General features: G+C 44.7%; 1 protein-coding gene across 2 annotated transcripts in view; it reads left to right on the forward strand.

Moving 5' to 3' along the window:
- Positions 1–16,894, forward strand: part of COL13A1 (collagen type XIII alpha 1 chain) — a 56,155-nt gene that overhangs the window by 36,912 nt on the left and 2,349 nt on the right. The window contains exons 27-37 of one of the 2 annotated variants that reach the window (XM_066324353.1): positions 136–189; positions 927–968; positions 1,458–1,484; positions 2,751–2,831; positions 5,243–5,278; positions 7,352–7,405; positions 7,680–7,733; positions 8,634–8,669; positions 11,462–11,548; positions 15,483–15,521; positions 16,096–16,544. In XM_066324353.1, coding sequence (XP_066180450.1) covers positions 136–189; positions 927–968; positions 1,458–1,484; positions 2,751–2,831; positions 5,243–5,278; positions 7,352–7,405; positions 7,680–7,733; positions 8,634–8,669; positions 11,462–11,548; positions 15,483–15,521; positions 16,096–16,098 — 513 coding nt within the window. In that variant the 3' untranslated portion in view covers positions 16,099–16,544. Of the gene's footprint in view, positions 1–135; positions 190–926; positions 969–1,457; positions 1,485–2,750; positions 2,832–5,242; positions 5,279–7,351; positions 7,406–7,679; positions 7,734–8,633; positions 8,670–11,461; positions 11,549–15,482; positions 15,522–16,095; positions 16,545–16,894 lie in introns of those variants that run through there. The other variant, XM_066324354.1, reaches the window with a different exon arrangement.

Consider the following 16,894-nt stretch of genomic DNA (forward strand, 5'->3'; position numbering starts at 1 on the left):
GGGAATGTGAAACACATGGTATGGTCCCACTTCTCCTGGGGGAGCTGCTGCTTGCATGGGTGGTTCACAGGGAGCCTCAATGGAGGGAGATTCCAGAGCACAGCCGGTGGTGATGGGCTCTGCTGTTGTGTGCAGGGAGAGAAGGGTGAGCCTGGGGAGCGTGGAGACAAAGGAAATCCAGGAGAATCGGTAGGTTACTGTTCCCGCGTTCCCTCGTGATCTCGGCTGCTGGAAACTGGCACGGGCCCCTCTGGTGACACCCCTTGGCTGAGGACAGCAAGCCTCATGCTGTGGGGCTGGATCGGCAGCCACCTCTGGCTCCTGAGGCCCTCCTTTCCCTGACACAAGAACAATCTATCTCACAACCACCAATCAATAAGGAGTGCCTAGGGAAGAACAGATCTTGGAAAGCATGAGAAATACTTTCCTCAGCATTTGCAGTAACTGGATTTCCTGGCCATTATTTGTGTGTGTATATATACACAGGTAATTTTTTTTTTCCCTCAAAAGATTTTGGTGTTCTTGAATTTGCCCATTCTCCCCTTAAAGCTCACTCCTAGCTTTGGAGTGCTGTGCAGCGAAGAGTCCCACAGGCTAGTGACATGTGTGGAGCCAGACACCACCTTTCCTGTCTTTTACTCTTTGACCCTATGCCTCCTTGTAGGAATGGTGGTAGAGTAGTGGAAGTGGATCTTTTTTTGAAAAAATCCTCCCTGCTTTCCCTCATCTTAAATATTGGCAACTTTTGCATAACCCTCCCTTGAGTCCTGCTGCTGCTTCCTAACGCAGTCCTTAGGGGGAGTCTGGGTTTCCCAGTCTGGTAGAGGAGCTCTGCTGCACCCTGTGTCGTGTCTCCCCTCTGGGCAGCCCCACTTTACCCCTGAGGGCAGCACATTGATGGTGAATTCTCTTGCATTGCTTTCCAGATATCTGGGCCCCCTGGACCCCAAGGCCCTCCAGGACCTCCAGTAAGTTTGAGTGATTCACCTGAGGAGCAAGGCATCGGGAATGGGATTAGAGTAGGCAGTGGCTGGGGAGGATTCTCTGTGGAGAAGACCAGCCAGAACCACTGCAGTGTTGAAATGTGAACATGTTTAGTATCACTTCCAAACCCACGCCCAGGGTAGATCAGAGATACCATGGGCTGGGAGGGCAAAGGAAGAAGGTTATGTTAGTCTGAGATGAAAGGGAAGACAGTAGTGAGATGGGATGGATAGAATTAAAGGGATCAACTGCAGAAATTGTCTTAATAGCACACCTGGCCCCCTGCCAGGGTGTTCTTGGCAAGAGGCTCCTGGTTAGAGAGGAGAACAGTACATGAAGTACCCATTACACAAATAAAGAGGGTTCATGCCTCAGAAAGAGAAACCTTTGTACTCTGCATGTAACTGGGATACTTGAAGTTTAAAGCTCATCCTGAAACATTACTTATATCTTGTCTCTCATCCCAAATACAGGGTCTTCAGGGGGTTCCTGGACCTAAGGTAAGAGTACAAAATATTTCATGCTCAGATGTAACAAAAGTTGTCCCAAGTGCTAGAATTCCTTTTAGTAACAACTTCCTGGTGTTCAGGTGGCACTTTTCTTCCATCTTGGTAAGAGAATAAATCCTTCTGGATATTTTCTTGAAGGAAATGGATTATCAGCTCTCATTTTAGGACCCAGAAAAATGGTAATTCTCTCCAGTTTTCACCCAGAGAAGTGGGAATTCACTGGTCCATGGAATTCTGCCCATGAGAACACAGCTGAAGTGTTTGTCTGGAAGGTGGACATCTGTACAGTGGGATGAATAGTCTGCCACACAGTGCTAAGGAACTGAAGTCTAGCTAAAAATTAATCTTAAAATTACCCTGTACAGTCTGCTGTAAAGCACCCAAGAACCTCAGTGTCCTTAGTGGTGAGAATCTTTCTAATCTCCATCTAAATGCTCAGCCTGCACCATTAGCTTGCCTGCTGTAAAACAGCTCCTACACAAAAAATAGTGGAGTGGAAATGTTCAAGGAGAGCTGTATCTTTCTGGTGATGTTCTGGGCAAAGATTGGAAAATGTGCAAAGTGTCTTAATTCTTCTGATTATCCCTAGTATTTGGCCACCAGCATTGTTTAGGCGCTAAAAGGATGGCTGTGTTTTAAAAAGCTTTATGAACATGAATGAGGAGCAAAAAAGTTTTGGGTTACATTTTGAATTTAAGAAAAAGGAGTATTTTAATATTGCTTTATAGTTTATAATACAGAATTTTAAAAATACAGCTGGGCAAAGAATACTGATTTGGGGTTTTTTTCCTGAAATGTTGAAACTGGTGCCTTAGCATTTACAAAAGTCTTTCTAAACATTATTTCTGTATGATTTTTCTTCAAGGCTTGTAGACACTCGTCATTCACTTCCAGTGGATCCACATCTTAAAATGTAAACCCACCGTATCAGATAACTTCTGGTTATTTATATTTATGTATAAATATACATACAGCAACAACAGCAGGGAGAGCAGCACCAGAATGAGCTCAGTTCTCTGAACACTTTTACCCACAGGGCCTGAGTCTCCTCTTATTGCCACTGAGTTAAAACAGGTGCTCATACAGAGGTAATTTGAATGACAGTGGTTTTCTTCAAATTAGGCTGAGAATTGGGCTAAAGCATTACTCTGCTGCCTCTTGTATTCTCCCTGCTGTCTGGCGCTTTCTGAAGGGAGGAATGTTTGTTATAAAAGTGCTGTTATGGTGGGTTTATTTTCTGCTCCATCCTTCCTTTAGGGGGAAGCAGGGATTGATGGAGTGAAAGGAGAGAAGGGTGCCCAGGGTGAAAAAGGAGACAGAGGGCCACTGGGATTACCCGTAAGTATCCAGGAAGTAAGCAGCTCTTTGTGAGCCAAACTTAATATCAGCTGTAAAAAGATCCCTCAATAGGAGACGCACGTGGGGATTTGGTATGTAAAGTCAGAAAGAGATGGTCTATAAATAACGGGGCCTTTGCTTTTTAAACCTAAAGCCTCAGTTTCTGTACTGAGCCTTCAATTTCTAGATCTGTTGAATAGATCAGCGATCACTTTATTTCCTCCTGCTTCTGGCAGGTCTGGGAAAAACAAGCAGTAGCTTTCCTGGGGGTCGTCTGCACTTCAGGGCAAGACCAGAAACATAAGTCAGAGATGAGGAAAGGGAAACGCCCTCCCCAGCCATTTGTCTCCTGGGCTAAGCTTTGTACAAAGCGTGGTGGTTCTTAATGCAATCAGCTTCTTTGATAGCTGAAACATTCCTGTCCTTTCTGCCATGGCATCAGTGCCCTGACCCAGCATGTCCCTGCTGTGTGTGAACTCGGTCCCATTAGCCTGGTGTTAGAGCACTGCTTGGCTGAGCAAGAGGAATTGGGGCACAATGTCTTATAGAGGAGCTGTAGAAGCTTTAGACACAAAGTTTGTAATGCCCAAGGGAGGAAAGCTCAGTATTTGGTACTTGCATCCTACCACAGCTTTCCTTTCCAACCACTGTCTCTTAGATAATTAGTTGGTGGTAACTTAGTCCCACCCAGTTGTTCCACCAGCCCCCAAGTTCTCTCATCATAAAAGGCACTGGTGGCACAGTAGACCTTCCCCCTTTCCCAAACGTTCTGCCTGGAATGAACACTGCAGAGTGCATCTCATGTACTGTGTGTCTTTGTTGTCCTGTGTTCAACCACCCAGATCCCTTGCCCCTGACTTTGGCTGAAATGTGCGTGTCTTTGTTTGTAAAGTGTTTTCTTCCTTTAGTTGTGCTTAACAGTAGTTCCTTTCTAGAGCTTGAATGAATCCCCTCTAACTTCAGGCTCTCAAATGAGCCCAGCATGAGTGCATTCCCTGGGGCTCTGGGCAGAGCCAGTGCGGAGAAAGGAGTGCTTTTGAAAGGCTCAAAGGCAAGGATTGTGCCTCAGCGAAGCAGCGAGAAGTCAGAACTCAGTCCCCTGAGAAATGCAAATGGAAGTTTTCTGTATAAATGGTTATTCCCTCAAGCCTGTGGGATATCTGGATAAGGGAAGGAGGTCCTTGTGACAGTCCAAGCAGAAGATGCCTTAGCAATAATCCCAAAAACTCAACTTTGTGGCAGGGAATGTGCCAGCTGCTTCTCCTACAGCAGTGAGCCCCATGGGTTCAAAGGTCCCATCACTCTTCCTGAGCTGTGGAGGTTGGAAGTCTGGCCCAGAAATGTCCTTTTAGGAATGTTGTTTGGGTCAGCAATATCAGCTCGCCAACCAGGAAGCACAGCTCGTAAGATCAGATACTGTGGAACTCATCTCCTTCTTCAGAGCCACTGAACTCTCTTCATAAGCTTTTCCATGACTGATCCTGTGTATCTTCAGCCTGTCAAACTAAATGCAGTGCCAAGCAGGTTCTGAAATACTTCAGACTGTAAAATCCTGCAGCTGGATCTGCTGCCTTTTACTCTGGCTTGGGGCTTGACATCATGCTGGAATTCCAGTCCTGATTGTCTGCAGTAGCCTTGGGCTTCTTCATGACAGGGTGAGGAGTTAGTAATGCCCAAGGGAGGAAAGCTCAGTATTTGGTACTTACATCCTACCACAGCTTTCCTTTCCAACCACTGTCTCTTAGGCAAGCCACTGGGCTTGATGGGCCTTGTGCAGAACCACTGTTAGGTCTTATGGATGAGGAAATTCAGGGCAAGAGCTGAGCAGACAGCAAAGCGCCACTCGATCTCAGTCTGGTGTAAATCTGCACTGGTGACACAGGGAGATGATCCACCTGTTTCATAAGCCCCCCAACAACTGCATGTAGAGTGGAGCAAGCTTGCAGCTGACCTAGTGGGTACCACAAGCCCTGGGTTTCTTGATAGCAACTTGAACAGCTGATGGTTCTGCACTGCCTATAAATGCCTTGGTGACCTGAGCCTTGTGTCTCACCTGTGTTGCCCAGCCTGCCACAAAGGCAGTGCAGATTCCAGCTCCACTATCACATTGTCCTTTTCGCCACCTGTCACAGAACAGCTGCTTCCTCAGGAGTTTCCCTGGAGGCATTGAGAGAGGGAAATTCACACTCTTAAGAGGGTCTGAAAGTTGCAGGTCAACATTATATGTATTCAATGTTTCTATTTTTTTGTTGTTTTGCTTGTAAGTGCCATCACCTGTCCTCGAGATCTTAATTTTTGTTAATTGCAAGCATATGTTTGTGTCAAGTCATTGCTTTACTCACCTCTCCCCTCCTTTCCCCTCACCCTCCTCCCCTCTGCCTTGTTTTTGTGAACCCTCCCTGCCTGTTCAGGGTGCTTCAGGTTTAGACGGCAGGCCTGGACCACCGGTGAGTTCTATTTCTCTGTTACCCCATGTTCGTCCTCCCCAGTATCGTGACTCATTTTGTGTCTTCAACATGAGTCTTGTTTACACCAGGAATAATCTTATTTTTGCCAAAGTAGGCTTGGGAGGGGGTTAAACTTATAGCGAGGAGTGATGTCACACACTTGTCTTCTTTGGTGCTACAAATCTGGATCCTGGGATCACAGCCTCCTTGTTCCACTCTGTCTCAGTAACAAGAAGAATGAAACCTCTGCATGGTTCCATGATGCTCTGTTCTCCTCTCCTCTTTACCCTGATGGGTCTCCAACCTGTTGTTCTCCATGAAATGGGAGACTCATCATCAGGAACAGTAGTCACAGGACAAGGAGGAATGGCTTCAAAGTGAAAGATTGAGTGTTTTAGATTTGACATTAGGAAAAAGTGATTTACTATGAGACACTGGCACAGGTTGCCCAGAGAAGCTGTTGGCTGCCCCTCACAGTGTGGCAGTGTTCAAGGCCAGGCTGGATGAGGCTTGGAGCAACCTGGGATAATGGAAGGTGTCTCTGCCCATTGCAGGGGATTGGAAGGAGGTGATCTTTAAGGGCCCTGCTGACCCCAAACCATTCTATGGTTCCAAGTAATACCAACCTGGTTCTGCAAACCAATCTGCTATTCTTGGAGCACAGCTGTTAAATAACAGCCAAATATTTTTAATACCTCTTGGGAAATCACAGATCACCCATATACAATCCATTTGGCTATTTAAAAACAAAAGCAATTTCTCCTTCTCAGTGTAGCTGAGAATAATTTCAGCTGCTCTGACTTCTGAAGAGAATCTGTGTGGCAGCTTATACAGTCACTTGCTTGGGGAAACTGTAGATGCAATTTTATAGAAGATTTCAACATATTCCATGGCATTAAATGATGCAAAAGTGAAGGCAATTAAGATTTCCACAATTGCACAAATCTTAAGGAGAGCCTGATTTTTCTCTCTTCCTTTGCCATGCTCGAGTTGTGTACTGCATGAGCTACTCCTCCACTTGTATTCTGCAGATCTTGACTTCTCTGAAAAGCTCTCCTGATCTGCATGAGCTGTCCTGCTTGCATCAGGGGGGGTTACTTTAGTGACTAAGGATTGCAGACTGACATTAAAAAGTGCAAGACTCTGCTTTAAGGCTCTTAGAAAAAGACTCCTCCATTTGGGAAGCTTACTCCTGGGTTCTTCCTAGGAGTCTGGTAATGTGCCTCAAAAGTGTCCTTTTATTGAGGCTCCATGAGAGAATTGTCGACTCATACCTTTGTGGTGCAGAGTCTGAGTTGGAGGTGCTGGAATCCTGTTCTTAGAGGGACTATTACTGAACCACCGTGTTACCAACATTAAAGATCACTTTGATTAATTTCCCAGAGGCCAGGTGAGTCTCAGAACCATCAAGGAAGTTTGGTGTGCTGGTGAGAGAAAAGCACTGGGTTTTCCTGTCAGCGTGACTGGGAGCCTGGTGGAGGGACAGAAACAACAAAGAGGGAGCAGAGAACTGGAGGATACTCCTCCTAGCTCACATCTGTGCCTGCGCACACCTACCATGCAGTGCTGCAGCTTGGGGTCTGTCAGCTTGCATGAACCACTGACCCACTGCTTCCCATCTCGCTCAACTATGCTGACCCTGGGAGGGGGTAAAGAAAATAAGGAAATAAGCAAAAAAGAAAAGTGAATTGCTTATCATATGTGTAAATGGCTTTTATTCTGCTACAGCTTTCAGCCTTGTCTGGTATAAACTAGCAAGAAGGAATTCCTGTTTGTGGAGCTGGTAGAAATGCCTGCTGAAATAATTGTCAAGAGAGAGCTTCAGAATTAAAAAATGAGGCTCTGTACAGTGGGCTGCTGTGATCTAACACAGCAGTTTCCATGTTCTTCAAATTGCCTTACCAACTACTTCAAATCAATCTCCACCAACACTGAAAGCTGCAGTGGTGCTAGGTGCCTTCTACCACCAGCCTGTCCTTCCAAACTGAGCTTTTCCTAAGGGAGCAGCAGTGTGGCTTTAATGAGGCTCTGGAATAAAAGCATCCTGGTATGTTTTCCTTCCTACAACTGCAGGGTATTCCAGGACCAATTGGGGTTTCGGGACCAGCAGGACCAAAAGGAGAAAGGGTGAGTTTGCCTCAGAACTGATGGATGCTTAACTTCTCTGAAGGTACAACAGCTCTGAGGGGTAGAGGAGCTCTAGGCTTTTCCAGAGCTGGAATTGCCCTCTCCTTGTGCATACAAGACCCTCAGCTGGGCCTCTTTGGTGCTTGAGTATCTCATCCTTGAAGGTTTTCAGGTGCTTTGAAATGCATTCTTTGCTTTTCTTCTATGGTGCTCTGCTGCCTGTATGTACTGACTAGGAATGTGAACAGTTTCTACTCTTTTGTGTCCATTTCAGGGCAGTAAAGGAGATCCTGGAGTTGCAGGACCAATGGGGCCAGCAGGGCTTCCTGTAAGTACGAGAATCCTAGGGATTTATCTCCAGAGCCTTTTTCCTCGCTGTGGCTGACAGCTGAAGATTCTGCTGTAATACAGTGTTCACAGTCACAGCTGGGCTAGGCATAACTCAAGTTACAAGATTTTGTTCACTACGGGAGTGACAGAAAAAGCTGAGTAGCTTCAGAGCAGCCTGAGTGATGTGGACAAGGCTGAAAGGCAACTGTTAATTCACCTTGGTCCTTGAATAGGTCCACCTATTCCTTGACAATACCCAAGGAAGCTGTGTGGGACTCCCAGGGTGTGTTTCTTAGTCCAAATCGCAGCTTTTGAGCTTCTCTTTACCTTTCTCAGCCTGGGTGCTTGCCTCATGCCTGTCTGAGAGAGCCCTGTCTTTTCATAGCAGGGACAAAAGCTGCCTTCAGTGAGGTTAATTCCACTGTCTGGGATTGCTTTTTGCAAAATGGGGCCAGTGTTGGTGCTGTGGTCTAACACAGTCATGGAGCAGCTGTGTTGTTTAATACAAAAAAGAAAGTTTGCATTGTCATAACTAATTTATTTCTTATCTGAAGAGACTATAGGGTAGGTAGTAGTGGTGTTACTACTACTATACTATACCCTATATATATTATATATTTATATATATAATTATATTTTATATATACTATACCCTATATATACTGCTATTCCCTATGCTACTACTGGTGTTACTACTACTAGCCTGCATGGTCTGATGGAGGTGAAGAGGAGGTTGCCTGCTGGAAAAGTTTTGTTTATTTTTGACATAGCCATTGGTACAAATAGAGGAAAAAAAAACAACCCAAAACCAAATCCTGAGCACACATTCTTCTCTTTAGTGGGAATATAGTGACATCTGCTTGTTTTCAAATATTTCTTCTGTGTTTATGCATTTCAGGGTTTACAAGGTCTACCTGGTGACAAAGGAGTCCGGGTAAGTTACCAGAAAAACTCCTTGTGTTTAATTGCTATCATCTGTACAGTGACAGCCCAGAAAACTCCTGAGCACCCGTTGCAGCCAGCATGTGTTTGTGTGCCAGACCTTCATCCAAGTAACTTTATACACATGTGTTTTAGAAGGTGATACCTGTAGCTCATTCCATCACGTGGAACATTGGGCTGCAACTCTCTGAAGGCTGTTGGAGGGATTTTCTGATGTGTTCATTGTGGTCACACCTCTGTTCTAACTGAAGCACAGGACTCGAGTTAGGCCAACACGTTGGAAATCCTGCTTATCTAGTTACTGATGTGTGTAGGGAATCATGGGAGGATTGGCTGAGGTGCAGCCAGCAAATCTTATTTCAGTACTTCTAAATTGTCCCTGAAGCATGAAAATAATGTTGTCTTCTAGCAAACAATCCTGCAGAGAATTTGAAAGATGGAAATTTTGAAAAGATAAATTAAATTTGCCTGTCTTGAAGAATCTGGCCTGAAGTCTCCTCAGGCATTGTCCTGAATGGATGTGATGGTGAAGAGCTGGGTCCAACTCAGTAACAGGAATGGCAGCTTTCCCATCGTACCACCTGTGTTATCGAAAGATAAACATTGCTAAGAAGTGCATGTTGAGAAACTCCTGTTTTTTCATTGGGTTTTCTTGCCTGTTAAGGCTTTGGATCTGAATCTTTTTGATAAAACCATTTAGGAGCTATGATTGGATATAATTTATATTTAGAAATATAAATTACTTTTGGATTCGAGTCTGTAATTTTACAATTGTGTAATTGTCAAGCAGTTCAATACAGTACAAGTGTATGTAGTCCCACCTTTTATTCATAAGACACTGGCATCATCTAAATTTATCTGGAGGTGTAATTTTTATAGTGCATGTGCCCATGTGATGATTTCATTATATGGATTTGCTTTTGTTGTATAGTGAGTGTTCTCTGTCTTCTATCTGTAATGGATTTCTGAACTTAACTCTGCACAGAAGGGGCAGTTTTGGACAGCACTAGCCAATTGGCATCTTAAACTAGGGGAGAAAGGTTCAAATTTCATGGAAGCATCAAAGTTCTCCCCTTTTTTAATCATTGCACTTCTGGCTTTGCTTCTTAACGTTCTCTTCACTTTTGTTTTGCTTGTGTGGCTTCTAAAAAAATGTCATTTTTAATTCCTACACTTTTTCAGTTGGTTTTTGAACTGTCTTAGTTAAAAGAAGGATCATTCATTAGCTTTAAATGGGATTTCTCTGAGCTCTGGCAAAAAAGCAAGTGAAAACTGGGAGAAATTGCAGCTCCGTGTAGAGGATGAGCTGGAAAGCATGAGTGGGGAGTTTTGCTGGCCCCTTGGAAGTGTGCATGCCTCACTGCAGCCATGGTTTGCAATGAAAAGTGAGAAACTCAGGAGTATAAATCGGCAAGTGCAGTATCTTAGGGGACCCTAGAAAATACCCCTTTTGCCACTGAGTCTTTGTACAGGAATTTCCCCTTACTGTGAAGTCTCAGTTTGCCAAAATCCTCTCTTTTCATCTATGATTTTTAAATCCCAGAAATGCTCAGCTGCTCTCTGCTTGGAGCAGGAGATCAGCATAGCTGTGCCTGAGGTTGTGGCACTAATGGCAGTGGGAACAGGCAGCATTTTGTGTAACCCAGCTGAAAAAGTGTGAACCCTGAACTTGTCCTGCTGTTATTTTAATGCGGGAGGGTCTGGGGGGTGGGCTTGTGTGTGTTTGTGCATCTTCCTCGCTCCTACAGGTCCACCTTTGTCCCCTTTATCCCTTCCTCCTCTTCCACCTTTCTTCCTGGTTCCTTCCTGCAGAGCAATCCATGCTGCATTTTTCCTGGGTTATCCTCTCCATTCCAATGCTTGGTTCTGGGTGACTTTTCCTCATTGCCTCTCCTTTCCCATCCATTTCTCTTGCCAGCTTTGGGTTTAACACTTTTTTTTAAAAAAGAAGAAGCAGCAGCCTGTGCTGTCTGATTTTATCCCTTAATTCCTTTAACATTCCCCACGAGGACCCTAAGTTCAGTTCCTTGTGCGCAAGCCCCTTCCCCGTTTCATGCTCAGCAGCTTTGAGAATTTCCTGTTATACAGAAGGATTTGGTGTGGATATAACTGGCAAATACCACGCTATGCCCTGCCTTGTGCTGCCAGTTAAGGATCAGGGACCAGTTGCTGCCCTGTGGCTGTGCTTCCTAGGACGACTCTCTGACCTAACAGGTTTTTTGGGAGAGCACTACTCAGAGCATCCCAAAGGACAGCCAGACTGTGCAGACTCAGAGCTGAGTGCTTCCTTCATTCCCTGGCTGACAGTTCCCTGAGTGAGACTTTCTTTAAGAATGGGAATTCCGAGGGGTAAAAAATGCATCTTGGTGCTATCCCAGAGCTCTGGTGGCAGAGGGACCTTTTCAGCCAGCTGGAGATTGAGATAAGGTGACACACTGCTGGCCAGAGGAGTGGCTTCCCATCCTGTGTGTCTAGAGTCAGCCAGTTCTCCAAGGTGCCCCTCTCTGATGGATGGGAAGCCCTGAGAAGTGGTGTGATGATCCCTTTGATGCCAAGCCCTCTCAGTCTGTCAGTGTGGGACTGCAGCCACAGTGTTTACGCAGCTCAGTTACAGCTCAGCAGCTCCATATGTTGATCTTCTCTTAACATCTCAGAGGGAAATTTATTTTTAAATGTTTCCTAAATGTTTATCCTTTTTTAAACTATCGCTGACATTTGTTTGAAATGGATGATCCTAAAGCTTTTGTGTATTCTTTTTTTCTTGGACTAAACTATTATTTACAGGGGGAGAGGGGCAAGAAAGGCTCTAGAGGGTCTAAAGGGGATAAGGGAGACCAAGGAGCACCTGGATTAGATGCACCCTGTCCGTTGGTATGTCCTGTTTCATCAAATGTATTGTTTTAAGATGTATTGATGGGGAAGACAGAAGGAAATTATAACATAAATAATGGTCTCGCAAAAGTACAACATTTGGAGAAGGCCCGGCTGGGTTCCCACCACAGCCTGTGCCAAAGCTGTGGAACCAGCTTGATCCTCTGAGAGATCAGGCTGCTGAGTGACCATGGTTATGTTCCTTCCTCTTCCAGACCTCACAAAGCTTGGGTACATGGGGTGTCCCATGTGCTGGGAGCTCAGGGCTTTCTCCACTGTGGATAGAGCCCTGTCTCCTTTGCTGCTGGTTATGCTTCTTCTCTGGAGATGCTCAATAGGATCAAATCTATGTGACAGCAAAACTGGAATGCTGGTTTCCTTGCCTTGGAATAACAGCCAGCTGATGTGATGGCCTGAGAACACACAGGGCACTTGAGCTGCACTACCCAGAGGGAGAACAAGTCTCAGTTATCCTAAATGAGAGGTGTTTCTGTCAAAACAGATTTGCTATAAGTCTAGGCAAATGAATAAATACATAAATATGTGTACATTTTAAACTAAATTCATATGCTGCCAAAAATCTGCTAGCAGTGCCACAAATTCCAAGAGTACTTGGGGATCGTGCTTTTAGAAATCCAGCTGCTGGGTTTCTTAGTGAGGATTGAAGGAATGGATGATTGTGGAATGGAGGAAACACCATTCCCATCCTCTCAGCTTTAACACAGAGAAGCACCTCCTGGCTCGCAGATGACAGAAAACCAGAAAGGAAACTGCTCCTGCTGCGGACACAGCTCCCTGTGCAGACAGGGTTCTGTGCTGGGAGTGCAGCTGAGTGCCCTGTGCCAGTCCCAGCAGGGACTCGGCCTCTCCTCCTGGGTAATGGAGCTGGCTGGCACTGACTGAAATAACGATAGTGGTTGATTTCATAAACAGGGTCTCCGAGGTTTTAAAGGCGAGAAGGGTGAGCCGGGGTTACCTGGGCTGGACGGCCTGGATGCCCCATGCCCATTGGTATGGTGTACCTTCCCTTTCCTGCATGCTTGTTTGCTTTTTGGCTCCTGGTGCTATTTTCTGATGCCCCCAAATAGCTGCATGCCCTAGAAACACCTGTCAGTTCCTTCCTTACCTGTCTCCATACTCCCTTCCTCTCATTGCTGCTGTCAGACCCAGGCCCTTCCCTTCATTCTGATTCCCAGCTGCTGCCAGTAGTACTTTGTGGCATGAGAAAAAGTAGAGTTGGAATGTGGTTTTATTTACAATTGCTTCACTTCTTCCTTTGCCTTCACTATGACAATTTCCAGTAAACTAGCGTATGCAGACCCAGCTCTGCACTGGCTTGGCTTCCTCACAAGGAGCTGCAGTGCTTGTGTCCTTCATTAACTCTATTTTCTAAGTGCTTGTGTGTGTTGAGCACAGCCTGACATGGTTTCACATGACCTCAGTCACCCCATACATGAAGATGACTGAAAATAATAGTTATCCCATTAGTAAGCCCATGTGAAACATATTAATGGGTAACACTTAACCTCCCTGCTGAATAATTCCTATTTATTACTCTCCCCAGAAAAGTATTCAGAAACACTTAACCCCAGCTGATTTCTTAGTGTCCCAGGGAAGGCCACCAATTTATTAATTTTCTCTGATTTTCCTGGAGATGCAGCATTCAGGTGACATTTTTGCTCCCTGGGACAGTCTTAGCATCCTTAATAAAAATAAACTTGTACTCCCCTGCCCATCCAGCCCTGTTTGGCATGACAAGGTTTGCTTTAGGATGGTCCTTCCAAGCTTTACACTCACTTAAGGATGTTTGATGCCATCTACAAGGGATGGGATATTGTTGGTTCAATTAGCTGGGAAAATGCATCCCAAAGCAAAAAGCCCCATTTAGTTTGAAAGGTTTTCCTAGTTTCTTGAGGGAGGGGAAAAAAAAAAAAAAAAAAAAAAAAAAAAAAAAAAAAAGGCAGCCATGAACTTGCCATTAAAAGTTTTTGTTATTTGAGCTTTGTGAAAAGCTAACATAATTTTTCTTCCTCGGCTGCTGCCATTGTCTCTTTGGGGTAGTGATTTCTGGTAAAGTTTCAGTTGCTGCTCTGTAAATTCTGAGTAGTAGAAATTTCTTCCAGTCCCACAGGTGAAACCCAGAACAGTGCACAAAGGAGGAAGACCACAGAGACATGTTTTGTCTCTTAGTTATCATAGCCAGGTTTCTATGGAGTAATGTCTGGCTGAGTAAGGCACCTAATTTCACAGGTGCAAGGGTTCCACCACTGCCCTGGCAGATGACGTTTCTGGTTTTGTCACTGCTCCCTGTGAGAATTCACCCCACATGGCCATATTAGAACTCACTTCTTTTCAAACCTATTTTCATTAGGGGAAACTTGCCAGAAAATCTGATGAAATATGGATTGTTATTTTTTTATACATGGTGTTCTGGCATGCAAGCTAGCTTGGGAACATGAATAAGCATGTTTTTTGATCCAACTAGGTTAAAAGCTTAGCATCCAGCTGACACATCCATGTGAGTACCTTATGGAGGCTGTGAACTAATTCTTTGCACATCTGAGATATGTGGAAGGAGATCCTTGGCACTAATAAGCATGTCATGTTTCCGTTCTCAGCACATTTGCCCACAATAAACACTTCCTTGTGACCCTGGTCTTCCTTTGATCCCTACGCTGTGACTCCCTGGCCTCCCATTTCTCCATACACCTAACTTCCCATCTCCTCCTGCCATGCACTATGCCAGTCAGTTGTATCACCACCAGTGTACCAATGGGAATACTACAATTTAATCAGTAAATAATTTGTAATTCCGTATTTCCATGTACTTGCGGGAAGGGGAGGAAACAGCACAAGGAGACTGAAGTCCAAAAAATGCATTTGAAAACCAATGTTGTTATAACATCATGGCAAAGTTCAGTTCATCAGCCCCCTGGAAGTGCATCTTCCAGTAAATAGTTATTTCTCAATATATTGCTGTGCCTTTGCTTTTCTGATTGTATTTTTTGTGGTTTCCTGGGGAACAGTGCTAGACCATGAATCTGCCATGAATACACAGCACAAGAATTTGACTTCTTGTGTCAGAGCTGTATTTCCTTACACCTGACTTTATCTGCTGCTCCAGGGCACCTTAGCACTGGTGTCATATCTAGCCCATCAAAGAGGGCTGTACAAGGTTGAAATGAATGGCAGTCATTTACAAAAGCATTTCCCAGCCTTGGAGCCCAAGATATTCCGGTTGCAGAAGTGCCAGGGGCTTTTCACAGAAATCCCACTGGCTTCAATAACGTCAAAGTCCCTTTTCAGGGAGTCAGCTGAGACATCCTGAAGCAGCAGAGGGGCTGCTCAGCTGCTTGTCTTCCTAATTTCCCTGGAGCAGCATCTCCCAGAGGCAAGAGAGGATAACTGGATAGTGTCTCACATGACAAAGCAAACCTTTTAACAGACAGGGCAGAAAGGAAATGGAGATGTTTTCCAGACCCTCCTCACGGTCTGAGGTTAGTGCTGACTCTGGATTGGCTTTTAAGGCCAGTGTGCGAGAGCCAAGCCTGAGGACACAGAGCAGTCACCTCTCACCTTCCACTGCCAGCCCGTGGCAGTGTTTATCTGGCTGAGTTGGACCTCCTGTGTTCCTTCTTCCTTCGAGGAATCCTGGATAGACTCCTTTCTTACGGGAAAGTGGTTCTCCAGTACATCAGCCCCTTACACAGCCTGCAGGCATCTCCCCTCTTCACCCCAGCCCCTGCTTCAGGCTGCACTGGTTCTGCCAGCCGGAAGTCTCGGTCATCCCAAGGGTGAGGAATATCTCTCAGACTATTCCTCCAGCCCTGGTTCAAACTGTTTGTTGCAGTAACAGTAAACCCACGCCTTCCTTTCTCCATCTCTGTACTACTTTCTGTGTCCTAAACTGCTATTTTATCCGTCTTTTTCACAGGGGGAAGATGGCCTTCCAGTTCAAGGCTGCTGGAATAAGGTAAAGTAATCTTGGAAATGTTGCTGTGCTGAGTCGGCAGTGCCACAGCTCTTGCTGATGTTTTTCCATGAATCTGGCTGAGGGCAGAAGTGGTGTGGATGCATGGATGGGATTTCCAGGACTGTATCCCAGAAAGTGGCAACCAAAACTCCTTGTTTGTATATCACATTTTAGCTCTATGGGCTACAAAGGAGAAAACTGTATCTATGGCCTTTGAGCTGCCTGGCCCCAAAGCATTCTAATCCTTGCACAAGGAGAGATTTCCACCTGGATTCCCTCAGGCAGCCCCTGCACTCCCCAGGAACTGGCCCACCTTCAGTGCCTGCTGTGGTGTTAAAGCCAAGTGCTCAAGCCACAGTGGGAGGAAGAGGGTAGAGGCAGAGTCAGCATGGGATGAATCTCCTGCCCTCACTTTGCCACCTGGAAAGGTGGAAAAGGTCCCTACTGAGATCCATCACCATTGCTTTTCCTCCTGGAGAACCCAGAGCCAGCTTCCCTAACAGCATCCTTCCCCCCATGGCATGGGCTTTCCCCTGTGAGCTGTCACTAACACTTATTTATGTTTCTTTTGCAGTGATGATTCTAACCCTGGACTGACCTGTGTGTGTTACTGTAAATAGAATATTTATTTTTATACAGTGTTCTCTGAAATGCTAAAAGTTATGCATTTTTACAAATTATTAAAAAGTGGCTTTTTTTGTACAGAAAATACTAAATCTCCCCTTTTCCCCATTTGTCAGTTCTCTGTATGATTCTAAGTTGCATTACGCTTGTTTTGTCATGGAGTACAGCTGTAATATTTACATGGTATTTGTGTACACATGATAAATATAGGAACTTAATAAATTATTGCATTAAAAGTGCCCAGAGGAACTGCCCTGTATAGATTTAAAGGTCGTTTTCATTTTTCATTCAAGAATATTTCAAAATATTATGTATTTTGTATTAAAGTGAAATATTAACACTTCTGTTGTGATGAATTAAAGTGTTCCTGAAAAACCTCATAGTAGTCCTTGTGCACTGAGAATGTAGAGACACCATGATGTATAATTATCCTCCCATAAGCAGGAATAACCCTCATGAAAACAAGCCCTGGTTGGCAAGAAATTCTGATCCCTTTCTAAATTGTAGGCCTTCAAGCAGCTGAATTAAAGCCTTATTTAAAATTAAGCATAACACAGCATGCCTTGATATCCTAATGAATGTGTCTGTGAAATCAATCCACATGACTTTTTAAAATGTTTAACAAAGGTCGCATACCAATTTGCAGTGTGTAATTATCATTTGCATATGAACATCTTAATTATTTTTCCTGACCTACCTTTGTTGATGTCTCAAGTCTAAACTACTCAGAGAGGAAAACACTACCAGGC

Source organism: Sylvia atricapilla, chromosome 8, assembly GCF_009819655.1.
Source record: "Sylvia atricapilla isolate bSylAtr1 chromosome 8, bSylAtr1.pri, whole genome shotgun sequence".
NCBI classification, from domain to species: domain Eukaryota; kingdom Metazoa; phylum Chordata; class Aves; order Passeriformes; family Sylviidae; genus Sylvia; species Sylvia atricapilla.